Consider the following 27,269-nt stretch of genomic DNA (forward strand, 5'->3'; position numbering starts at 1 on the left):
TTTGTATATTTTATACGTTCATGTGGTCGATAGTTATCTAATTCAGTCAATAATTATTTAATGTGGTCAATAGTTATTTAATGAATGCCTAATATGTGCAGGCCATGTTTAGAGCTTTCTCTGTTTTTCAGTCTCAGGAATTCTGAGGAAAGGGAATTTACTGCCTGGAATATTAAGTGAAAAAATACAAATTTTACCAAATTACACATTGCATGAAACCACATCCTGGGAAATTCATGTAACCAATGTGTAAAGGTATTAACCTATGTGTAAAGAATAACAGCAATAAACCTTGCTAACAGAAATAAATCTTGGTGGAGCCAGCTTCTCTCTAAGGAGTGCTGCTGACTTGATTTGGAACACTCTGGGTGCCATAATTTCTTCTCTTCTCAGGTAGGGTCTGTAAAAGAATCTCTAGGAAATGAAAATAACTTTGTGAAGACATGTTTACTGAGGCTGAATTAACATAACACTGCATGTGTTAACTCAGACTTACTTTTATAAAATAATCTCTGAACAATGCACCATGGGGTTCACATACTTGCAGTTCTTTTTCCTAAAGACAAACAGGAAAGCACTTAGCCTGGGCACAGAGCCTACTTTGTGTTCTGCTCTGGCCTGTGTCATCAGGTTCTTTCTTGATCCAGGCTGGTCTGTGCAGGGAATGTATCTCTTTTATATCAGGGCTTTGGTTTGACTTAGAGAAAATTCCCACCCTTGATTTAAGGTGGATGGGAGGCAGTCTGTCACAGGGATTACAAGAACACACATGGGAATCAGAGATTTAGATTTGTCTAATGACCCTGCCACTTATTAGCTGTAAATATTTAAAATTCTCTTAAAGTACTGACCATTAATCTAGAACAGCAGAACTTCCAGAAAAGTTTTCTCCCTTCAGTGCATTCTGGGACTGCGTATCACCAGTTTAGTTGCTTGCTCAGCAGGAACACCTCATTCTCCCCATGGCATGTGACCTCGCAGCTCAGCTTGCTATATGTTTACTTTGAATGGGTACCAGCTCTCTTAATACTCCGTGTCCTGATCCCCAGTGCCTGTGGGTGACTGTGCAGATGTAATTAAGGATCTTGTGATGGGGAGAGTATCCTGGATTATCCAGGTGAGACCAATATAATTACGAGTGTCCTTACACATGAAAGAGGGAGGCAGGAGAGTCAGAGAGAAGCAGATATGCCAGTGGAAGCAGAGGTCAGAGTCATGACTTTACTAGAAGGAGACCTTGATCTGAGGAATGCAGGCAGTCTCTAGAAGCTGGAAAAGGCAAGGAAATGGATTCTTCCCTGGATCCTCCAGAAGGAACACAGTTTACACTTTGATTTTAGCCAATGTCTTAGTCAGTTTGGGCTGCTATAACAAATTTACCATCGACTGGGTGGTTTAAAAAGGAAACATTTATTTCTCACAGTTCTGGAGGCTGGAAGTCTGAGAACAGGGTGCCAGCTTGGTTGGGTTCTGGTGAAAGTCCACTTCCAGGTTACAGACAGCTGACTTTGCTTGTAACATCACACAGTGAAAAGAGAACTAGCTGGCTCTCTGGTCATTTCTTTTAAGGGCACCAATCCCATTCATGAGGGCTCTACCTTCCAGAACTAATTCCTTCCAAAAGGCCCCACTTCCAAAATACCATCATATTCGGATTAGGGTTTCAACATAGGAACTTTGGGAGGATGCAAACATTGTCTGTTGCACCCAGTGAGACCATTTTGGACTTCTGACCTTCAAAATTGTAACATAATAAATTTCTGTTTTTAAGCCACCAAGTTGATAGTAATTTGTTACAGTAGCAAATAAGAAACTAATACACGTGGTTATGGTGGGAAGCATTTTATCTGGCCTGCTTGGAAATCTGAGGGCTTTCTTGTTTGGGTTTACCACATTAGGCGGAAACCTGGAACACTATTACTTTCCCTGGGTCATAATAGCATATATCCTTCTGCAGATACTCAGGATTTCTGTGATAAGAGCTGCATGTGCATCCCGAGAGGTCCATGAGCAATATTAGCTGCTGCTTCAAGATTATTTAGGTTCCTTATTATGAGCGAGGGCTGGTGAGTTCTGTTGATGATAGGCAGAGAGTTAAAATTACAATGTAGACGGTTTGCTTTTAAGAATTGGGTGAATTTGAAGTTACTCTGAGGCTGGAAGGAACAAAAGCCACCTTTTGGGTGTTCAGAAGTTATTATAAATGGAGTGTGATGTGATGGAACAGATAGCTAAGTACCTTTGGAGTCACAAGGTAGGTCTGAGTCCTGTGTTTGCGCCTAACAAATGGTCAAGTCACTTAATTTTTCTGAATCTTGAGGGTAATAATGCCTACGCTTCCCCAACTCAGGATTGTTGTAGGACTAAATGAGAGAACACGTGAGAGCTCTTTGTAGATTATAAGGTGTTAAGCATGTTAGAAGGCCTTTCCTCTTGAAAGTCAGTTTGAGGAAAATATTACTGGTGTTGTATTTTTTTAAAAAAGTGGAGTAGAGGAAAGAAGGAAACAGTCTGGAGCAAGGAAGAGAGAAAATCAAACAAGCTCTTGACTCTTAAACACCTTTGGAGATTTTTGAAGATGAGTTTTGTTGATATTGAAAGCAGTAATAAGCATAAATGTGATATCCCAATATTACTACTGGTTTTAAAATTAGTAGTTATAATCATACCTTATTTTAACATTAGCACTTGAGGCTCCTTTACAAATTACTCCTTCAAAGGCAAAGGTTCTGTATAATTAGAGCTTTTCTCAGAGTATGGATTTCAACCTGGCTTTGAGAATCAGGCTGCTGGATCTGCTGCCCCAAGACTTCGTAAGTCAGAGCAAAGGGGGACCGTGTAGCATGCAGATACAGCCAGTGTGTGAATGTCCTCTTCTCATAACAAACTCTTCTTTGGCTTCGCTAAGACAATACAAGTAATCATATGGTACTGTTGATGCAAAATAACCAATAACCATTCTATAGATAAGAGAAAGGTGAGCGGTACTTAAACCAAACTGAGGATTAAAACCCGGGAAGGCTTTTTCCAGAAAGGAAGAAAGTGTTTGGAGAAGCATGGTTTTCAGTACAATCTTATATCTTTTTAAAACAAAGAATGTACATTAAATAAACCCAGGATACATATTCAGAGTTTCAAGGAGTTATTCAGTTGCAAATTAGCAGGTCAACATGACCCTGATGTTGGGAAAGTGACTATTAAGGGCATTAGCAATAGGGGCATAGGAGGGAAAGTATGCATTCTTATCTTAAGAGAGTGCATTCTTTAATGGTTAAAGCAGATATACAGGTATGTTTGATAGGCCATAACTCAGACTGTTTAGTTCAAGCTGAATCAATTTTAAACCCAAATAGTTATCCCATATACCTCAATATGTGAAAATCTCTCATTAGTACCTCTCCAACTTCTTGACTCTTCACAGACACTTAGTTGCTTCTTACCCATCCTTTCCTCTCTCACAATGGAAGAGCCCCAATGCCTCTCACTTCTCTATCTCTAATCTTCTCCCTCTCCATTCCCTCTCTTCCCTCAGGGTTTGGGCATGTTCAAGTCTCTATCATTTAAAGCCACTTTTCTCCCACTCCCATGCCTTCCTCTGGCTACTGCACGTTGACTCCCTCTGTGTCACTCCTCGACTCAAGAAAGCCTTGTCTCAATTCGTTGCCTCCACTTGCAAATCCCATTCATTCCTCAACTTCTCACAGTTCAGCTTTGATACGTATCATGCCACTGAAACTGTCCTCAGGGTCTCTAGTTGCCAAATCCAAGTCACATTTTCAGCCCTAATCTTTCTTGACCTTTATGTTGCCTTGACCCTAATGACTCAGTCCTTCTTGAAATCTCATTTTGCTCTTATGACAGCCTGTTCTTTGTTTTCCTCTTTTCAAGTTTACTTCTGATTATTCTTAGTCAGTCTTTTTATGATCACTTCTCCTCTGCCTGTTCCGTACAATGTTGATATTTACCAGGATTTTGTCCTTGATTGTCTTATGCTCCAACTGGGTTCAGGCTCACACGTTTAATTCTACCTCTTCTAGCACTATTTGTCCCTGAGACAGTTTTCTTAATATATATAAACTAAACTGTGTATACATTAGTATCCTCCCCGCCACCCTCGAATGCTGAGTATTACTGAGTAAAAATGATTTTCATCTGTTGAGCACTAATAGGCAGGCTCTGCCGTGAATAACGATGTTCTTCTTTGTATCCTGATTTATTGTATTTTGCAGTGTGAGTGAGATTTCACTTTCTGTAATTTTATGTTCTGGCAAACACCCGTAATGACTAAGATGTGTGTAAGTGGATATAAGTCCTGTTGCAAAGAAAGAAAGGAAGTTTGTCATGCTGGATTATTACGAATTGGAACTTTTACTATCTGAGGCATCTTCAAGCATCTGGTGGAGGAACAGAGCGCAAAGATAAGAAGCAGAAGGGTTTTCTTCAGTAGCCCTTTGACTTATGAAGAGCATTATAAACAGTGCAGCAGCTTGGGAGGACTGATGACAACATATGAAGGGGACCTGGGGAAAACCTGGAAAAAACTATGGCTGGAGGCTTTTCAAGAGTCCAGGGGCCTGGAAGGGGGAGTGCCAGCAGCATCTTCATAGGGGCTGCTGCTACTGAAGCTCTCATTTTCCTACTCTTGAATATGTGTCGCTCATCTTTCAGAATCTCGCCTGCTCCATGGCTTAAATTACAATCTAAAGGCTCAAATGACCCTCATATTTGTATCTCCAACTCAGACATCTCAAGAGGCATTATACTGTGTCATGACCATAGACTCTGCCTCCAGGTTGCCTGGAGGGAGAGCTGTGTGCCGTTGGGTGAGTCTCCTAACTTCTCTATGCCTCAGTTTCCCCATTTACAAAGTGGGGATAGTAATAGCACCAACTTCAAAGGGAGGTGGTGAGAATTAAAGGAGTCTGTGTAATGGACACTCAGACTAGCGCTTTAGACCCTGCAGTCGGTGTAGGATCAGCGTTAGCTGTTACTATGGACTTGGATGTCCCTCAGGTGCCTTAAATGCTACATATTCAAAACTGAAGGCTTCATCTCCCCCTCTAGACCTGCTTTTTTTCTTAAGTTTCTGAGAGCAGTGATTTTCCAGGATTTTTAAAAAACTATATGCCTGTGTTTCATTTCAGATTGAGAATAAAAATTTTATCATAAATTTAGATGCAAATTTTTGATGTGTCATAAAGGCTGACACTGTAAGATCTGTCACACTACTGTAAATGTGTCCAGTGAATCTGCATATTACAGCCGTTTTGTGCTCATTAGCAATCTCTAAAAAATATGCGTGAACAAGTCAGAAGTCTGTTTTTATTCCTTTTATCTCTTTAAACTTGTATTTCTATTCCACTTTCTTCATAAATTTTTCTCTTATTATAATTTTGTTAGTAAAATATATTTATCCATAACAATATCATACATGTAAATAGAAATTTTAAAGGTTTATTTCCTGTGACCTTAAGGCTCTAGTTATTATTGAGCCTTCAAAGCAGTTGTTATTACTCTGGTTATAAGCATACAGTCAATTAAAACAGCAAGATATTATGCATTTTAATAATTATTAAACATAAAAAGGAAACATTTATTGGAAATGTATGTCATAATGAAGCGAATGAGGCTTTTCCTTCTCAGTTAATCCAAGTGCCCCTGAATGATTATAATATATTTCTGGAGTGAGATAGGTTTCAGCAGCAAGTTTATTTCTATGTTTTGTTTTTATAGATAGGATCACTGAGTAACCTTGTCTCCTAAAGAGGGTAGATAGAAAACGAAGGCATTCTTTTTTTAAAGGAGAATCTTCTGAGGTGGTTTTATTTTTTTGGTCCTTTTTTTGCAGGGGAAGATTTACCCTAAGCTAACATCTGTTGCCAATCTTCCTTCTTTTCTCCTCCCTGAAAGCCCCAGAACATAGTTGTGTACAGTGGTAAGTTCTGGGTCTTCTATGTGAGCTGCTGCCACAGCATGGCTACTGACAGATGAGTGGTGTAGTTCCATGCCTGGCGTGCTGGGCCGCCAAAGGGGAGTGTGCCGCACTTTTAACTACTAGGCCATCAGGGCTAGCTTAGAAGGAGTTTTGATAAAGGAAAATCACTCAATTCCCTGAATTCCTTCTGAGTTATATGCCAAAAATCATATAGTGATATGTCATCTAAAATTGTTTTTAGTAATCTATCAAGTACCTTAAATGCAATGTTGTCATCATCTTCCCCTATAAATCGGCTCTTTGTCTTATGTTCCTGAGACCAGTGATTTCTCAGACCGCTCATTGGGTTCTCCTTCAGTTTAGTTGAACGCACTGAATTCAAAACCATCTGACCTGTAAAAGATTGTTAATCATAATAGTTCAATTTTATAATTTCTGGGAAATATATTAAAAAATGTTTTACCATGACTTATCAAAAGAGTATTAATTATGCTTTTTTCCCTTTTACTTAGCGGCACCTGATTTAATCCAATTTAGTTAGGATTAGGAAAATTAAAAATTGTTAATTTTAATATACATTTGCTAATACAAGATTTTTGATAAAATGCTTTTATCTAATTACATACTTTATATTTTCATTAGAATCTTAGAGCTGCAGATTCAGTTCGTTCAGTTTATGGAAAATGTCCAACATATAACGCTTTGGCAAAGTCAGTCATCAAACCAGTCAGCCAAACCAGCTTGCTTTCTGTCATTTGTCAATTTAAATGAAAATGTTAACATGTGTTCTGTGAAAAGTATTTCACGGAGGAATTTTATTTCTGAGATGGATAGGCAGATAAGGCACAGTGTTTTGTCACTTAGATGAGATAGGCTCACCAGGGCTTTGATTTGCTTTATTCTTACGGGATTCTTCCTTGTGAGCCATGTAAATTTTGATAATAGCTGGAGGATTGAAGTTGCAAGATCATTAAACGAAAATCATCAGTCCCTTTGCTGCCCTACTCTGTAATGTATCTGAATTCAAAACAGCCCAACTGTGGGCCCAAATACCATGCTTCTATCACCTTGCGTAGTCCTTACCAGAAATATGTATAAGGTAGGGAAAGGCAATTTATGATGTCTTTATTATAAGCAACTTTGCTAACACTGGTATTTAAAAATATTCCTATGTTTCTGCTCCTGGGATTTTTCAAACCCTGGGGCAGTGTGCTATAGAGAGATTGAAATGAGTAAGTGGTGCCTTTCTACTTTAAATTGGGAAACGGGGTTGTGAAAGGGGAGTGCAGTGCAAAGTAGAATTGGCATGCCATCTTATCTCGGGGCTGCTCTTAGGTAGATCAGTTTTAGGAAAGTGTGCATAGAAGTTGAGAATCTGGGAATTAAATCCCTTAAAGCTATCCATTGCCTTTGTTTCCCTCCGGAAGTCCTCGTGTCTGTTTCCGTGAGTTGCCTGCTTATCTGTTTGAATACCTTAGTGAATGCTACCACCATCCCGATTGCTCACACTGGGGTGTCATTCCTAACTCAGTCATCTCTCCTTTCCCTCATGCTAACCAGTCACCAAGTCCTGTCAGTTCTACTTAATAGCTAGAGTGACTGTGTAACTCACCGTCCAACCGAGGATACTTGTAAGAGTCAAAGGGCCACTGTTGATGACTAAGCTGGGCCAGCAGTTGTAAACAGGACTTAGGGTCATCTTTTAATCTCTCTAGAATCAGTCTCCATCTCTGAATTCTAGCTTAGATGCCAGCACATTCACTTGGATTTCTGTAAAATCTTTCTGACTGGTCTTCCTGTCTTTGCTCTTGTTCCTTCAATGTTTTCCCCATTGCAGTTACAACTTCTTTCGGAAAGGCAACTTTAATGATGTCTTCACCGTGGCTTAAAATTCTTTAATTGATCCCTAAGGGAAAACTCAAATTCCTTACCGTGGATTATAAACTCCTTCAAGGTATATGGTCCTTGGTTGCTCTTGAGCTTCTGTTGCAACACAGCTCTTCTCTTCAGTCCCCCGACTTGTGCTCCACCCAAACCCACACTCCAGGTACAGGATAGCCACACTGAATGACCTGCAGCTCCTTACTATTCCATAGGGCCTCAGGGTGATGTATGCTTCCCCTCCTCATTCTTGCCTGGTTAAATCCTGCTTTTCCTTCCCACCCACTTGAGATGTCTCTGTCTCCTTCTTCCCGAAGCTTTCCCTCACCCTCTCAAAATGCCCTAGGCTTACTCCTGTCACACATTACAAACACATGCTGTATTTGCCTGTTAAATAAGATCCCCCACTTGCTTGGAAAGTCCTTGAGGTAGGGATTGTGTCCTGTTCATCACTCTGTTACCACCTCCTGTCACTGCCAACTAAGTGATCTGTAATATTAGTGAACGAAAGAACCTTCACCTAGACAAATGGGCAGGCCAGATGGGTGCTTCCTGGCCTGGCCTTCCATGTCTGTCTGCTGCTTCCTTGCCCTGCTGTTCTTTGAATTTATTGTGCTCTCTTTTGAAAGGTCTCTCCTATTGTTCATTTTAACCAGATTTCACCTATATTAAAAAAAGAAGAAGAACTTGACTGAGATGTTAGGAAGTTAGGTTGGCAATGTATGGGATTGTAAGGTTGTAAGGAATTATAGATATGTGATAGTCTTAGTGTGCTGGCAGCTGCTGTGTGGTGTTCAGAATGTTCTTCTCTAGTAAGAGATAGTACAGTGTGTGGTAGAAGAAGGTGTTTGAGTTCAGGTAATGTCACTGGTAGCTGTATGGTTATGGGTCCCATGATTTTAAAAAATTTGCTTGTAATAAACTGTATTTCTAATAAAACAGTAGGTTTTTCTATTTCTCTGTAGTTGATGAACAGTTTCTGTTAAGAAAGGAAGAGATGATTTTCTGGATCCAGTTTCTGTTTAGGGTGGATCTGATCTCTTCTGGGCACAGTTATGTGATGCCTCCTGAGGATTCAGCAGCTGACATGTGTGAAAAAACCCCGGGAAGTGCTGAGAGGGGGCCTGCCAAACTGCCACCCACAGAGCCACTTGGTGTGTTACATGCTTTCCTCACACCTGAGCACCCGGGAACAGAGCATGCTTTGATTGTCCTTCAGTTTCTTTGTTCTTTGTATTGATTTTGACATGAATTCAAAAATGCTTTTGAAGGACCTAGATTTGTCTAAAGTCAGCTCCATGATGCATCTTGAACTTATCCCCTTATCGTTGTTTTTTCTTCTTTTTCCCTCTCAGATGATTGATCACAATAGGCATGAATGTGTCTTCCATGGGTCATGTATAAATAAAATATTTTATCTTGTGGCTTTCATAAATTGGTTGTTTTCCAGGTTTAGGGAGGTGAGGGACTGAATTCTATCTTGCGTTGAAAGTTCTTTCTTCATTAATGGCACTCACTGCCTTTCTTCATCAAAAATAGATTAAAAGGAGGAACAGTTGAAAATGATAAAGGTGCAAATACTTTAAGACAAAATATCAAGAAAGGAGAAACCTCACTATATATACATACCCACATATATTTTGTGTATACAACAAAGTATGTGTGTATGCTAACTGTTCTTTTTGCAATAAAACAGGTTTTCTGTGACCCACGCTTTCTTAGTCATATAGATAACGTGAGAGGAATATTGCTGATTTCTTTACTATGAACATTTTAGTAAACTGTCCTTCTCCCTGTTTAAATTAGAATGAGCTATAAACGATGGAATTTCAGACAGCTGATTGATTGGCTAATGGGAAAGCTGTGGTTTTAGACATTTTCTTGATTATCATAGGAAACGATTTTTTTTTAATCTAGAGTTTTGATACAAACCTCTGATAAGTTGACCTTGATTTAACCTTATTCTGAATCTTAAGAGGATTTCTCCATGAATATAAAAAGAGATTTGATTAGGATATGCTGGTAGCCTACTGATAAAATGTATTTTTTGCATTATTTCTTATATTATTTTGTCTTGAATTTTATAAAATTTCAAATAAATTGCATGCACTGAAAGCTAAAGTGACTAGTTTGTCTATCTTCTATATGGCCTGTTGCAGTAAGAGAGATGATGCTCCAGGAATTGTTCAAACTTGGGGAGGTGCTTTTTTGGGGAGCAGAAGGTATTACTTACTTACTCTTCCTTTTGCACTGTGAATTTTGAAAGTTGCTTTATGTCTTAACAAAAGTGGGTCCTTTAAAAGCTGATGGTATGTAGGAGCTTAGTTTTTTCTTGGAAGATACCCAACAGTTTTTTTGATTGCAGGATGTTTTTGTAGAGGATATTTATTGAGGTAATTTCTTGTTTAAAATTCTTCAGTGTTATATCTGTACTCTCATCAACACCCCTGACACGGAACTCTGAGGAAAGAGGAGCATTGCTATTTCTCATTTCCATTAACTTATGCAGCGAATATTTACTAGGTGACCACTGTGTCTCAGGAACTAGGGGTCAGCAAGAGACAAGGTCCCTAGTCTCAGGGCATTTATATTCCAGGGGACAGACAGACTGTAGGTATGTGTTCAAATATCAGGTAGTGATGAGTACTTTGAAAATGACATAAGATGATATGCCAAAGTCACTGAGAAGCTGCTTTTGTTGGGTGGTCAGAAAAGGCCTCTCTGAGATGACTATTTATTTATTAAAAATTGACACCTGGGGGCTGGCCCCGTGGCCGAGTGGTTAAGTTCGCGCGCTCCGCTGCAGGCGGCCCAGTGTTTCGTCGGTTGGAATCCTGGGCGCGGACATGGCACTGCTCGTCAGACCACGCTGAGGCAGCGTCCCACATGCCACAACTAGAGGAACCCACAACGAAGAATACACAACTATGTACTGGGGGGCTTTGGGGAGAAAAAGGAAAAAAAAAAAACAAAAAAACAAACAAAACAAAAAAAAAGAAAAAAAAAATTGACACCTGACCTGACACCTGTTGCCAGTTTTTTTTTTTCTTTTTCTCCCCAAAGCCCCCCAGTACATAGTTGTATATACTAGTTGTAGGTCCTTTGGGCTCTGCTATGTGGCACGCCACCTCAACTGGCTTGATGAGCAGTGCTAGGTCTGTGCCCAGGATCCTAACCGGTGAAACCCTGGGCCGCAAGCAGAGAGTCAAACTTAACCACTCAGCCACGGGGCTGGCCCCTGAGGTGATATTTAAACTGACACTTGATTAGCAGGAAGGGAGGGCATGACAGGCAGAAGGAACAGCTGGTCGAGTTGGCCCTAAAGCAAGGACAAATATGAGGTTTCTAGAACTGAAAGACCGTGATGCTAGATAGTAGTAATAAAGGGAGTCATGAAGTGGGAGTGGTGGGCAGGGTCCACATTACATGGGGCCCAGGAACCTATGGTAGGTTACGTATATGAGAATCTATTGGGATTTTTAAACTGAGAAGTGATAGGATCTGATTGAGGAGCTGGATTTTGGGCATGGGGAATAGTTCTGATTTGGATAGGTGAAGCTTAAGATGCCCAGTGGACATCCAAGTGGAGATGTTAGGTGAGTAGTTTGGGCTCCTAAGAGGCCAGAGTCACATTAAGGAGTCACTAGGTGCCCTAGTGTCTAGTGGTTAAGATTCAGTGCTCTCACTGCCATGGCCCAGGTTCGTTTCTGGTCAGGGAACCATACCACCCATGTGTCAGTTGTCATACTCTTGTGGTGGCTGTGGAGTGCTGTGATGCTGAAAGTTATCTGCTGGTGTTTCAAATACCAGCAGAGTCACCCATGGTGGACAGGTTTCAGTGGAGCTTCCAGACCATACAGACTAGGAAGAAGGACCTGGCCACTCACTTCCGAAAAAATTGGCCATGAAAACCCTACGAACAGCAGTGGAGCATTGTCTCATATAATGCCAGAAGGTAAGAGGATAGCACAAAAACACCAGGCAGGGTTTGACTCTGTTGTCCATAGGGTCGCTAGGAGTCAGAACTGACTCAACAGCACTAAGAAAAAGGTTTCTAAAGTTGTGAGACTTTTAAGGTTTAAAGGTCATTTAGGGAGAAAGAGACTATAAATGCGGAAGAGAAGGGGCCAGATTGCCATGTATAGCTGTGCTAGCCATGTAATTTGGGCACTCTGGAGTTTGGCACCACTGTGTGTGGTGATGCTGAGCAGGGGTCCAGTTCTACACACCTACTTCACAACCCCTTGGATTGGCTTGGCTCCTCTGTGGTAAATTACCTGGTTAGCTAAAGCTACATTTGTATTCAGTTACTAGAACAGAGTTTTAAAAAAACCTAATTTTACCACCTATGTATTTTAATTACTGTAGTTTCAGAGTATGTCAGATTTAAGATTTTATTTCAGTAGGAAATGATCCCATAGTCTAAACAGTGATGCTTCACTTGTCTAGATATTACAAATGTGTAGGTAGAAACTTCAGTTATCCAAAATGTAGATGAAACTTACGAAAGAACTGAAGTTTCTTGAGCAGTACAGCATTGATATCTTAGAGTTCACTCATAGAATCCAGCACTTTTCTTATAGAATCTGTCATCCCTAAGACTCTATTTTCATTTTAGGAGAAACCCAAACGTATTGGTTATTAGATGCCCTGGACCTAAGAGGTTAGGAACAGCCTATGATTGTAGGGCAGCCCCTCTAGAGACAGTCACAACTTGGCAGGAGGGCATTTTTACAGGATGATCTGTGGGCTCCCAGGAGGTACAATAGTGTGTTCCTATAATCCACTATGGTTCCATTAACAAAACAACTATGACTGACCTCTTTGTTTGTGATAAAACTAGTGTATTTGGAATGCAGAAAGATATACAGAAAAGTTTATGTAATATCTTTGTGGACTAAACAGAAGAATGTTGGTTAAATTGAAAAAAAAAAAAGTTTATTTGATTACCCTTAAGCAGACAGAATTGATTTTTGAATGATATCAACTTGGAGGTTTCTAGATGTGTCCTAGGGCTTACCATATCTATGCCAGTAGCTGGGATGAAGCCATAGAGGGCATGCTGATCAAGTTCACAGGTGACATAAACACAGGAGGAACAGCGAGTATGTTGAATGAAAGAGTGAGAATCAAAGAGATCTTGATGAAATGGGCTGCATTCCTCTTATTCACTGCTGTATAACAAGCCATCTCCAAATTTAGTAGCTTTAAATTACGGCAACACAAACTTTACTCATGAATCTGCGACTTGAACCGGGGTTCATGGGGACAGCTCATCTCTGTACCACTTAGTCTCAGCTAGAGAAGCTCAAAGGCCAGAGGCTGGAGTCACTAAAGTCTAAGTGATGTGTCTGGTGGTGAGTGTTGGCACTGACAGGGGCTGGGGATGGAACACCGATGTGTGGACTTTGCGTGTTGTTGCTTGGCTTCCTAACAGGGTAGCAATTGAGCTCCCTGGGTCAGCATCCAGAGGAAGATAAGGAGGGAGGGGCAAAAGCTGTATCACCTTTTATGGCCAAGTCTCAGACAGTGTTACTTCTGCTGTATTCGATTGATTTGAAGTGAAGAGAAGGCCAGCCCACATTTAAAGGGAAAAGAGATTGGATTATACCATTTTATGGGAGGAATGTCAACTAATTTGCAGACATGCTTTAAAACATGAGAGTCTGTCTTCTGGCCAAAAACTACATATATTCTTCCTACATGTAAAACACACTCATCCCTCCAAAAGTTTCCCCAAATATCATTTATTATGACAGTGAACTCAGACTTGAGGTCCAGGATCTCATCAAATCAGACTCTTTGTATATTGTTCTTCAAGTCAACCCCTTGAGTATAGTTCCTCTTGACCTGAAGACCTGTGAACTAAGGGAGTAAGAAAGATGTATTCCCCCTTCCCCCATTCAACATAAAGTGACGGGACACACACAGGACAGGATGACTGGTGTACATGCTTTCATTTGGAACAGGAGGCACAGAGCAGTCACTAGGCCATGACAGGTCTGAAATCAAGCCAGGCACGTGTAGCCATTTCTTTGATTAGAGCTTGGTCTTACTGTCTAGGAGTTGTTCACTATAATGATTAACTCTGCCCTCTGGGCTTTTGGTTCTGTTCTCTGAGTTTTCCTTCCCTTTCCATAAAAAGTAGTATGTGTTTGCAGCTGAGTTGTGCGCTCAGCCTGCTCTTTGCCTGATGAAGTTTGGGGGTCCCAAAGCCTCTTTTCAGTGTGTAATGTCTCTATCCTTTTCAGCCTAAGCGGTAATAATTCTTCTAAAAAACTTTATGGATTTCTTATGAATCAATTTATAATCAACTCTGTTAGACAAAGGCAACACTCACAAATCACTTTGAAATAAACTCTTCTATGCCTTAGGTTCCTTGTAAGGCTCTTGGGGAACGATGCCCTTAAGATTCTTAGAGGACTTTTGTTAGTTTGAAAGGGTCTGAGGCATCATATTTAATCTTTTTGAGGATGTAATAAAGAGTTTTACAGTTACATTCATGGTTTCCTGACAGTACTCGGATTCAATCTTTGCCCAGAAGCTATTTCTTAATTGTAGCACCATTTGCCTTCTGATAAGTCTAGGGATGAGAGAGTTTTATTTTCAAACCCATTAGGTCCTGGCTCCTTTATATTTAACAGTTCTTTTTTAGCTTATATCTCTCCTCTTGCATTTCATTATAGGCAGCAAAAGAAGCCAGTTGGCACTTTCAGCAGTCTGCCTGGAAATCTCCTTATCTGGATCATCCAGTTCATTAGGTATATCTTTTATTTTCCAGGTTGCCACAGACAACAGCATTGCTAAACTTTCTGCCTCTAGATAATAAGGTCCCCTTTCTTCCTGCTTCGATAGCTTTCTCTTGCCTCCTTGAGGGCCCTGAGGCTTCCATTAACACCCTCCTTAAGGGCCTTCCTGCTGCCTCATCTCTGAAACATATACACGAGAGAGTGAATGGAGTGGGACCAGATCATGTAGGGCCTTTTAGACTATCATAAGGACTTTGGGTTTTATTTTGAGTAAGAAAGGAAACCACTAGAGGGTGTTGAACAGAAGAGTCAACTGATCTGACCTATAGACGTATGTTTTAAAATAATTCCTCTAAGTTCAAAGGTAGATGCAAGGATGCCATTAAAGGAGTTGTTTGAGAAATCCAAGTGAATGGTGATGGCCTCTTGGACCTGGGAGGGGTGAGAATTTGTTAGATTCTGTTTCTATTTTGATCATAGACCCAACCGGATTTGCAGATGGATAGAAGAGATAGACAATAAAGAGGTTTTGACAGAAGCCAATGGAAGAATGTTGTACTGTTTACTGAGATGGGGAAGACTGCAGGAGAACAGGTTTTTCTAGGACAAGTAGAATCATCATTTCTCTTTGGAATATGTAAAGTTTGAGATTCTAGTAGGCATTTAAGTGGAGATGTCAAGTAGTCAGTTGGATTCAGGGGCCAATTCTGGTCTGGCTAGGCACTTGGGAATAGTCAGTAGATAGATGGCATTTAAAACAATGAACCTTGATGTCAGGTATGAGCCTCGGGCAGTCTATCCTTTCCTGGTTAGGGAGCCAATGAGCAACCAGAAAAGGAGATTGTGAAGGTGTGCCCAATGAGGTAGGAGGAGAAGCCAGGGGGAGTTGTATCCTAGAAACCACATGACAAATGCATTTCAAGGAAGTGGATGAAGTACTCTGCATCTATCATTAGATATAACAACATGGAAGTGATTGCAGTAGGTACTGAAGTGAGTTTAAGAGAACATGAGAGGAGACAGAGTGTAGGACAACTTTTTTTTTTCTTCAGAGACTTATTTTACACCATGGAAATGAAATGGGCAGATATGGGGGGGGGGGGGTGTCAAGGTGTTTTAAAATTTTATTTATTTATTTATTTTGCTGAGGAAGATTGGCCTTGAGCTAACATCCATTGCTAATCTCCCTCTTTTTTTCCTTTTTATGTGGGCTGCCACTGCACAACCCCTAACAGACAGTGGTGCAGGTCCATGCCCGGGATCTGAACCTGGGCCATGAAAGTAGAGTGTACCGAACTTAACCACTAGGCCACTGGGGCTGGCTTCCGTCTTGTCTTTTAATATGGGACAAATAAAGGCATGTATTCTGCCAGAAATGATTTTGTAGAAAGGGAAACTTTGGTGGTGGGGGAAAGAGAGCCCCAAGTTGCTGGAACCATGTTCCTGAGTAGATGAGAAGGGATGGGCTTACGTGGAGCATGGACATTCATCCGTGGTAATCGGAGAGAAGACAGGACGGCAGCACAGATGCAGGCAGCTTGGTAGATGTGGTGAGAAGGCATGCATGTTCTTTTCTGATTGTTTCAGTTTTTTCAGAAATAAGATCATCAGCTGAGAGTGAGAAAATGAGAGGAGAGAGTAATCCAGGCAAGTGAAAGTCAGGGAATTGAGGATGACTGCAAGTGAATGACTTTAGTAATGGGTTGTGAGGGAGGTGAGGACTGGGTGGGGGGCAGGGAGGAGGGACAGTGACAAGGTAGTGGGGTCACTGAATTGTGTGTCTGGGTAGGATCAGATTGTTTGAGTGAGCTGGAAAAAGGGAATTTGGTAGTTGAGTTTCAGAATCTTGAAAATAAGGTTAAACGTTCCTATTCAGACAGTCTCCTAGAGGGTGGCTTTGCCTGAGCATAAGGTGGAAGGGAGTTTAGTTCTTTGGATCTGCTGTTCTATACTTTTGGGCAAGTTGTTTAAATACTCAGTGTTTCAGTTTCCTCGTTTGTAAACTGATAATTATAGTAGTTACTACTTTACAGAGTTGTTAAGAGGGTTAACTGAGTAAATACATGTGAAGTCTTCAACAGTGCCTGGCACATGGCAAGCATTTAATAAACGTTGGCTATTACTGTTGTTATCTCTGACTCCTAGAGTGGTGCCAGGGTCCATGGGTGAGAACTGAGGAATAGTCCCTGGGGCCAGTTGACACTTCATGAGGAACCAGATGGTCTAACAGTGATTCATTAGAATTCACTTTTGCTGAAAAATAGGGCCCAGTTATGATTGCCCCGCCTTTCCCCTACACACACACACACTGTAGATCACCCAGTGACAGGCCCTTGTTTTTGTCCCTGCTGTGAGTTAGCTCTGTTACAGTGGTTTTACCTGAGGTCCTAAGGCTCTCTGATTCATACCAAGGAACAAATTAAAACCACGTCCTGTTAGTGTTGCTTACAGGGCCTGAGATCTGTCTACAGCGGCTTTGGGAAAAGCACAAATAGCTATCACCACAGTCCTCGATTTCTTGGAACATATGTGCAAATTACGTTGAGTCCTAGGAATGAACAGTGCTATCATTTTTTGAGATCTTTTTGCTCCATTGTCCCTTGCAGATGCTCAACTCTATATTCCCTTAGATCAAGAGGTTGTTTTGTTACATTGATGAAAACTATGTGTGGTTTTAAAGCCTTTTTTTGGTCTATAGGAAACATTATTAAATATCATTGTGGCATTCTTAAAGTCTCCAAAGGAGAATCAGCATGATGCCCAGTGTGACATAAAATGCAGCAAAGCTTTTATTATTTCATGCTGTCCTTCCTTTGTCTAAAATTTTTTAGAGTTTATTCTAGTATTAGAACTCTAGGAGACTCCAAAGGCACAGTTGTCGAATGAAAGGTTGGACCCTGAATTTAATATATATCTTTTGAAGCCTAGGGTATTGATTTACTGGACAGTGTTAGAGTTCTAAAATCTAATTCTGAGCCTGTTACCTAGGAAATTGATGAAATTGAGACATTATCAGCCAAGGTGGATGGAAGACGCTCGGGGTGTTTAGCCAAGACCCTCAGAGGGTAAGGAGGAACTTGAGCCTGTCATTTCTCCCCGGGTTACATAAATGCTGTTACTAAGATTGACAGGACTGAGAAGGCAAGGCCATCTAACTGCTGGCCTCTTGCATCCTGGCAAAGGTCAGAGCCGAGGAGGGCTGTCATCTCAACTCCATGGCGATTGGGTGCTGGGGTTGCAGTATGTTAACCTTCTCCTATGTTAGGAATCCTGCTGTAGAAATCAGGATGAGAGAACAGGGTCTGTTTTGGTTAATTGTTGTCTTCCTACAAAATAGGATCGAATCCAGCTTATTAGGATATATAAACTACAAGGTATATGTTTGAAATAGGAGAGAGAGAGGAGATGGGGAAAGGGGAGAGGGAGAGTGATTGTTTGAAAGATTTCCCTAGAGAATGAACTGCCTGAATGTTGAGAGAGAATGGGATAGAAAGGGCTGTCTCTCCTTGTGACTGTCTGGGTAGGCAAGACGGCTTCACATCAAAGCGCAGTTTGGAAAAACCATTCCATAGCCCAGCACCGCGGTAAACCATGCTGAGTTCTCTGCTCCTCCCTTTCCGCCAACCAGGGCAGATAGAAAGACTGAATGACCACTTTTCTTTCTGGAAGTCTGTGAACATTGATTTAGCTGCGTCTTTGTTAGCTATTGGGCAGAACTAACTTCAATATAGTACTCAACTGTATAGGACTTGGAATATCACATTCTGTGTTGTCACTTAAAAATGGACTCGTTTGCTTTAGGAGCAGTTTAGCTGGTAGACAGGATTTTTGTAAAAATTTAAGGCTCTGTTCTCCTCCATTTCTGTGTTTTGGGAAAGTTTTCATGTGTGAACACACTGTTCAAAGGTTTTCTTACCAGTGACACCTTCCTTCACTCACCCCGCAGTGCTAATTTTCTTTGTACATAATTTTATTGTCTCAAATATATGAGATGTCTCATATCTTATGCACCTTGTTATCTCACTTACCACATTGTGTTGTAATTCTGTGTCTGTGTGTCTCCTGCTAGGCTCTGAATGCCTGGAGGATAAGGGCAGGTCTCAGTCATCTTTGTTTTCCCACACTCCCCAGGACAGGATCTGACATGACACACAAAAAAACATGTATTGTGGGTATTCCATAAATGTTGAGTAAATGATATTCACAGAATATTCTGGATGTAAGCCTTAAAACTGGGATACTGTGTTTATCGGCAAATTCTTGTGCCCTTTTTCCTCTTTAGTTATGGCATAGACGCCTGATAAGTTTCATGGTGATCAGACATGAGCTGTGTTTGATTGCTTATTGATAATGAGTGATGACAAGTGCTGTCATAATATGGCTGCTTTGGTTCCAAGGTCATTTCTCTCCCTTGGTTGAGTGTAAGTGGGTTTATTGTTTATGTTCTAGGGCATTTATCATCATCTGACCTCTGTAACCCCTGGTTTCCATTTGGATCAAATGAGATTTGTGCACGGTGAGTGCCGGATTGATGCCTAGCATATCTAATGTGCACTGAGCTGATTGAACAGCCTTTGACTGACTCTTGACTCTCCTTTTTTTGCTGCAAAATTGTCATTCTAATTCGTCTCAGAACCTTCATTATACTTTTTGCTTCACAAATCTGATTGCTCTCAAGGAAAGAGATTTATTTTAAAATTGTACAGATTATCATTAATGTGAAATGAATGGCAAGAAACAGTCCCCCTACCTAATGTTTCCATTCCATGAGAAGCATCTGTAGCTTTGTATACCTAGGGGCGAGGGTCTGCTCTGTGCCCAACACACAGCTTAGCATATGGAGTGATTTCTACTCTCCTTGGATGAATCAGTGTTTGCCTGTGAACCATTATTTTAACACCAAAGCCACTGTGGGCTCCAAAGGCAGTTCACTGATGATAGCCTCTGCTTCAGATATCTTTTTTACTTTAAAAGTGAGTGATTCTAGACCTTTAAAATTGAGAGGTGAGGGACCAGCCCTGAGGCCAGTTGGTTAAGTTTGTGCCCCCTGCTTCAGTGACCCAGGGTTTCACCAGTTTGGATCCTGGGCATGGACCTAGCACCACTCAACAAGCCATGCTGAGGTGGCATCCCACATAGCACAACCAGAAGGACCTACAACTAGAATATACAACCATGTACCGGGGAGCTGTGGGGAGAAGAAGAAGAAGAAAAAAAAAAGATTGGCAACAGATGTTAGCTCAGGTGCTAATCTTTGGAAAAAAAAAAATTGAGAAGTGATAAGGACCAGAATAACGAATATTGTATTATAAGTTGCTACACTTATGTATATTGATTCCTTTACTTTATAAAAAGTTGAAAAACTGAAACTGCTCTGTGAGAGGCAAATAGTAAAGATTATGCGTACATGAATGGAATTTGTACTGCAATCAAATCTTATGATAAAGTGACTGACATAGATTTAGTATGAATGACTGTTACAGTATATGTAATTAGGAATAAAGGTAAGAGGATTGTATAAAATGTTATAATTGTTATTTATAATTACTGCTACTGTTAAATAGCAGAGAGCGTTTCTGCCCTTAACTGAGGGCGGGGAAGGGGAACCTGGGCAGGAAGTTTCTCTTGGACTCCTCTTGTGACTCTTCCTGACCCAGGGGTATCAGGGCCGTGTGGATGTTTTCTCCAGGGCGTCGTGAAAGTGCTGGGAATGAATTGCTCAAGGTGGGCCGGCTGCTCCCTCCCTGTTGTGAGAATTGTCCCTTCTTCATTCAGGAACAAGAGTAAATGGAAACTGGTTAGCCTGGCCCTTGGGTCTCCACCGTTTGTGAAGGACAGCAGGGGAGAGAGGTTCCACCTCTGCCCTCCCCTGAGCCTCCAGGGTGCTGGAATCCCTTTGACCCTGTGCTTCTGGGGCAACCTTGATGCTCATCTGTGCTTTGTCTGCTTCTCTCTTGCTCTTCCCTCAGATGGAGAGACAAGGCTGAAGGCATGTTTCTTTTCCTTTCAGTAATTTTTATTTCACAAAGGTGGGATTTAAAGGAAGGCCTCTCCTTGGGGCCAGAATTCTCTCCTCATTGTCTGAAATTCTGTTCGTTAAAGATTAATTTGAATTAATAAGCAAGTACCTTAGACTAAGTAAAGACACTTATTAAGAATGACTGTCACACCTTAATAATAATCATCACTAGCATGTGCAGCATACTTAGTATGAGCCAGGGGCTAGTCTAAAGACTTTACTTGAATTAACTCATTTCATCCTCACAGCAGGCCTGTGAGGACGGTTCAGAGACGTCCAGTAACTTGTTCGAAGTTACGTGGTGGTGGGGAGGGGAGAGCCAGGATGGAATCCAGCCGGGTCTGCACTGGGACTCGGACCCTTAGCAGCTGCGCTGAGCTGCCTCGCCTGGATACTTAACAAGGATTTGATTTAATTTGTTTGCTTTATTCCTAACATCTAACAGTGATGCCTGTAAGAAATAGGACTGGAAGTGAAGAGGGTGAGGACATTTTAGGGGGAGACATGGCTGTAGGGGGTTGTGATGGGGACTTTGGAAAGAGACATGGGGAGCATTCTCCATGGCCATTGTTTTCTCACTCATAAGCATCTTGATATTACTGACCCTTATAATCAGTATGAGAATTCGATCCAGAACCTAGCAACTACTGTTTCCTCTGCTTCTCTCTCAACATCAACATCATTTTTCTTTTCCTGTGCTAGCCACAGAAAGCTCTTATGTATGTTTCTGTGTGTATATAAGTTAAACGCTTTATTATTAAATATTTAAATGTGATTTAAACTTAGACTTTGCAAATTCTTGAAGTGAAGGCCAATGAAAAGCAACTAATTTCTATAATTACCCTTTTTTTCTTCACACAGTATTGGCTGGATCCTGCAAAAACCCTTGCTGAACACAAAGAACTGATTAACAGTAGGTATTTAATTTTAACTTTGTTAAAGAGTGTCTTGAAAATGATATAATGTTCATGATTAGCTTGGCAAAGAAATAGGCTTTAGTACTACAGGGATGAGCGCTAACACGAGTACCAGAATATGGAAACAGGTGTTTATGTATCGCCAGGCTCGCTCTCCAAATTCTGATTAAATTTTAGTTGATAAAAATTCTGAGTGGATCTTAGTGTTGAATTTGGCTTGTGGTATGCCTTGACTTTTGTTGGTGATTTTTCTGTTTGCCTATCTTCAAAATTTCACCTTAAAACAGACAGGGCAGAGAGGCACTGATATGAAAAAGAGGTGGACATCTGACCTCTTAAAGAGCTTGAATTTCTCAGGTTAAAGAGTGGTTTTTGTCATTCACGTTATTCAGTTTGCTGAGTCAGTAATTAAGGAGTGCCTTCGTGTCCTGCAAGATTTCTATGGCTTCAGAAAGGACCCATCTATTTTCAGGGGATAGCTTTTGGTTGTATCAGTATGAATCTTATTAGGTGACTCAGAGTATAATTAAGGTTATATTCCATAACCTTAATTTCATAACCCACACCTTTGTTTATAATTGCGCATACATGTGTGTGCACATAAACAGTCCTTAAGTATGCAAAAGAGTACTTTTTAAAAAATTATGGTAAAATATATAACAAAATATATCATTTTAGTCATCTTTGAGTGTACAGTGCAGTGGCATTAAGTACATTTACATTGTTGTGAAACGATCGGCATTATCTCCAAAACTTTTTCATCATCCCCAACTGAAACTTTTTACTCATTAAAACGTTTTGCTTTAATGTGCAAATTATTGCTAATAAGATCTAGTGGATTCTTCTGGCCTTTATTACCCCCACTCTGAGTCTGTATTTTTTCCATGTGTATTGGCTCGTTCCTTGTGGTAAAATTGGTCGCATGGTGCTTCATGCACGGGCCCCAAGGGCAGGAACGTAGCTATGCTTCAGAAAGGAATCGGGAACTAGGAACTGCAAAACCATCAGGAACTCAGCAAGTATTGTTTCTCTGAACGTCAGCATCATTTTTGTTTGTCTCCTTGGACTGGCTCTCTCTGTTTCTCCATGTCCGTGGTGGAAACCTCCACAGTTTTCAAGTTACACATCACACAAGCAGAGGCTGACTGGCTCTCTCTGAATTGCAATTCCAAATTCTAGGAAGGGTGAGTCTGACCAGCCCAGTTTGAGTCATCAGCTCACCTCAGTCCACTCCACTATGCGTTGGCTTTTTCTTTTCTTTTTTTTTTGAGGAAGATTAGCCCTGAGCTAACTACTGCCAGTCCTCCTCTTTTTGCTGAGGAAGCCTGGCCCTGAGCTAACATCTGTGCCCATCTTCCTCTACTTTATATGTGGGATGCCTACCACAGCATGGCGTGCCAAGCAGTGCCATGTCAGGATCTGAAGCAGCGAACCCCGGGCCGCTGAGAAGCGGAATGTACTCACTTAATTGCTGTGCCACTGGGCCGGCCCCTGTCTTGGCTTTTTCAGAGTCAGTACAAACAGCTGCCAGGGGGCCAGCCTTCTGGATGGGACTTGGCGGCAATTTCAGAGACTGGGGCTGGTAGCCTGTGGAGTGAGAAAGAACCCTCAAAATATATACCCTAGACGTCATCAAGTTCTGCTTACTCAGCCTACACAGGAGTAAATCCTAATGCAGAAGGGGTTTGTGACTTGCTGTGGATAAGAAGCTTGCTGGTAGCAGAGGGCTGACCAGATCCCTGGTCTTCTGACTTCTAGTGCCATGTTCTTCCCGAGTGAGAAGATGCCTACTGAAAGCCAAGGGGACGTATGAGGTTACATGTGATTAGATATAAATGCAGATAACTCCCATGAGGTATCTTCATATAAGTGCTAGGAGTTCTAATTTAAAAAGTCTTCTCCCTTGGGACCTAAAAATCTGTACTTTGCTGGAAGGTTCAGGTATAATAATAAATACGGTAAATATCTATCTTGTCCATTTGAACCAAATACTTAAAAAATACCAGTTTGAAAATTAGAATAATTTCAGGAATGATTATTTTAAAATAAATTCACAGATTTTTCTATTAAAACGTTGAGATTTGTATTCACGTGATGAAGAAAAGTGTGAATTATTTAAGCTGCAATATTGAAGTGTTCCTAAGCACATCTGAAGTATCTATTTTTTACGATATGAAATACTCTATTTAAAAATCTGTAATCTATAATGCACTTGCTTTCTCGTCCTAAATAAATGTTGTCCTATCAAAATTTTGATGTGTAGAAAGAATAAAACACTGATAATACAACTGAAGAAAGATTATATAACTGAAGAATACATAATCTTTATATTTCATCTCATGAAATAGTTTGATAATTAATGAAGGAAAATGGCTCTTAAATCTCTAATAGATTATTCAGAAGGAATATCTAAAAATGATAGAGTACTTGCTAGTCACCAGGATTCTCATAGGTAAGTCTTGATTTATTTATCCCTGAGCTAATTTTTTAAAAAAATTTTTTTGAGGAAGATTAGCCCTGAGCTAACTGCTGCCAATCCTCCTCTTTTTGCTGAGGAAGACTGGCCCTGAGCTAACATCCATGCCCATCTTCCTCTGCTTTATATGTGGGATGCCTACCACAGCATGGCTTTTGCCAAGCGGTGCCGTGTCCACCCGGGATCTGAACCGGCAAACCCCGGGCCGACGAGAAGCAGAACATGCTAACTTAACCGCTGCACCACTGGGCCAGCCCCCTTCCCTGAGCTAATTAATGGGAGACTCTTTCTTATCATTAAAGGTCTTGAAATTAGTCTCCACAAAAGGTAGATTAGAGGATTCCCAATTTCTGGCTTCTGTATTCTTTTGCTCAAGGGAAACAATATTAAATTACTTTATATAGGATTTCTTAAAGGTAGACTCTCTGGAAAAACATGGATTCAGGATAATAAATCCTGAATAAATTGGATAATTGAATAAATTGAGAATTTGCTTCATCAGTGCCTAATTTTTGTAGTCAGTCTTAAAATAGGAAGCTGAAACGTATCTGGGTAGACATTATCCTTGCTCCAAAATGTCCATTTCCATAGCCTTAGATTGATCTATAACACAGTGATGTATATGAAAGTCTTTGCTTTACTCTAAAGGTATTATAATTTTGTTTTTCCTTGGAAGGCTGATAGTATAGGTCAGAAAGTACTGACCTTCAGGTGTTAGCAAACTTGCTTCTGATCCTTGTGATCTTAGGCAAGCTGCTCCTAGAAGCTTCATCTGCTTCCATATGTTACCAGGTGGTTGTTGAGAATTGAATGTTTATGAGATATTTTTGTACATTATCAAATGCAATCAAATGGTAATGATGCCTTATATTTAGAACACACAACATTTTATATCTAAATGGGAAATAGAGGGCTGATTTGGGCCAAAAGTCCTTAAAGAAAATTACCCCAACCTGTATGTTTTTAATTGTGTATTTTTCAAAATTCTGCTTAACTGCTCATCACTACACATGTTTGAAATGGCTGTGCCTGGTAAGTAGGATGTAATCTGCCACGTTCCGGGGAATAAAAGCAATTCTGGAGTCTGGACAGGCCTTCTTCCCTTTGTGCATGGTCTCAGCAGCATGTGTGCTCCTCCCGCCCCCTCGATGCCAACCCCAGTGGCCTGCGGGCATAGGCGGACCCATCTGCTCAGTAACACAGAGCATGATTGACAGAGATGGATCAGCAGAGGGTGGACTTCCTGGCTCTTCTAAATATTTAATAGTCTGTGCCTCTCTGACATCTTCATCAGTAGTAGAGGCAGGGGTGTATTTGTCAGAAATATAAACACATTAAGTATACATAGAGATTGAACATATGAAATCAACTCTAATTATAAGAAATTATAACAAACTGTCTTAAAATTTAGTTTTTAAAAAAGCTCGAGGCCAAGGAGTGCCTTATACAGAAAGGCATAGGTGAGGAGAGCAGAGCGGGGCCCAGTGTTGGTTGTCTTCTCTATGCCAGGAACGGGGTTTTGGGGTGTTCTACAAACATAGCATGAATGTGTCATCATATAATAAATAATGACATAGTTTGTATATTATAAATGCATTATGGCTTTATTACCTGTTGTTCAACTTAAGTTCCTTTCCCCAGCTTCTAAATTTGTGACTTTTACTCAGTTAAAAATGAAAACAGGAAGACCAGGGTTATTTTCTGTCAATTACACAGTGTCAGAGCCTTGGGATCACAATGTGTATGTGGAAGTATCCTTACTGAGGTACATACTTTGCGTCTTTTCTTTTGTATTTGTGTAGGAGAGCTTTTGTTAAAAAATTAGAAACTATGACTACTAATTGGTGCACCAGGTAACAAATCCATTTTAAAACGGATTTAATATAAGATTTAGTTACCACACTGCTCAGAAGTATGCAGTTTTGGAAACAGTGCAGGTTAGAGTCATATGCTCTGAAATAGAAACATTTGTAGTAAAAGCATAATAAAATGTGGCTGGCACCCAAGAGGCTTGTGTTCTCTTGCAGAATGTGAGTGTTTAATTATATTTTATGTTTGCCTGTGTAGGTACAATTCCATGCTTTGTTATACATATATATTTGGTATTTGTGCATGTAGTTCTTCTCTGTGTGGTAAATGACTGAGATGAGAAATGTCTTCTTAAATATGTAAGAACACATTCTTAAGTTCAGAAGAGTTTACGAATGAGACAAATATTGCCCCTAATCCTACCACGTAGCCTCACTGACGATTTTTTTTTCTTAAAAAGGTAAGAAATTTCTAATTTACCAATTTTGCTGAGAGTAAAATTTAAATGTTCTCACCAAGAAAAAAAAAGTAAGTAGATGAGGGGATGGATGTGTTAATTAACTTGATGAAGGGAATCCTTTTACAGTGTGTGCATATATCAAATTGTCACATTACACACTTTTTAAGTATCTTACAATTTGTCAATTGTACCTCAGTAAAGCCTGGAAAAAAATTGTTTCCAGTCCCTCTTCCCCAAATTTGCCATTATTACTAATTTCTTACGTATTCTAGGGGGAAAAAACAAAACGCATTTTTTTTTTTAAAAGATTTTATTTTTTTCCCTTTTTCTCCCCAAAGCACCCTGGTACATAGTTGTATATTCTTCGTTGTGGGTCTTTTTAGTTGTGGCATGTGGGACGCTGCCTCAGCTTGGTTTGATGAGCAGTGCCATGTCCGCGCCCAGGATTGGAACCAACGAAACACTGGGCCACCTGCAGCGGAGTGCGTGAACTTAACCACTCGGCCATGGGGCCAGCCCCCAAAACCCCGCATTTTAATGGGTAACTTTTTTTCACAAAAGGGGTCATAATTTTGCAGTCAGAAATACAGATTGGTGATCTTCCCCCTTCAGCACATAAAGTTCTCCCTCTGCCCGTTTAAACAGTTGTGTGGTACCCTGTGGACGTGCTGGGCTTGGCCTAAGTGGTCCACCTGTTCCTCAACATTTAAGTTGTTTATGGCTTTTTGCAGACTTTTTTTGTACTTTTTGCAATAGCTAGTGATAGTTGGATGGTTAGAAAACCATTTATTTTGTTTATCAGTAATCTTCATTATGAAAAAAAATACATATATGTTGTAGAAAATGTGAAAAATTATAAATAAAAATTGTGTGTAACCTCACTAACCAGAGGTGAGAACTGGCAACATTTTGGTGTATTTGGTCCTGTCTTTTTTCCTGTGTTGATGAGCACATAGACCCTACACACATAGTTACCTGCATGGTTGAAATCCTACTCTTATGCATCTGAACTCTGTCTTTCTC

The 27,269-nt window shown here is 40.5% G+C and overlaps 1 protein-coding gene across 4 annotated transcripts in view; it reads left to right on the plus strand.

Moving 5' to 3' along the window:
• EPB41L4A (erythrocyte membrane protein band 4.1 like 4A) overlaps nucleotides 1-27,269 on the plus strand; it is a 249,063-nt gene that overhangs the window by 106,191 nt on the left and 115,603 nt on the right. For all 4 annotated transcript variants that reach the window (XM_046667060.1, XM_046667062.1, XM_046667063.1 and 1 more), the window contains one exon: nucleotides 21,446-21,497. In XM_046667060.1, the coding sequence (XP_046523016.1) occupies nucleotides 21,446-21,497 (52 nt within the window). The remainder of the gene's footprint in view (nucleotides 1-21,445; nucleotides 21,498-27,269) is intronic.

This window comes from Equus quagga, chromosome 7, assembly GCF_021613505.1.
Source record: "Equus quagga isolate Etosha38 chromosome 7, UCLA_HA_Equagga_1.0, whole genome shotgun sequence".
In the NCBI taxonomy this organism is placed as follows: domain Eukaryota; kingdom Metazoa; phylum Chordata; class Mammalia; order Perissodactyla; family Equidae; genus Equus; species Equus quagga.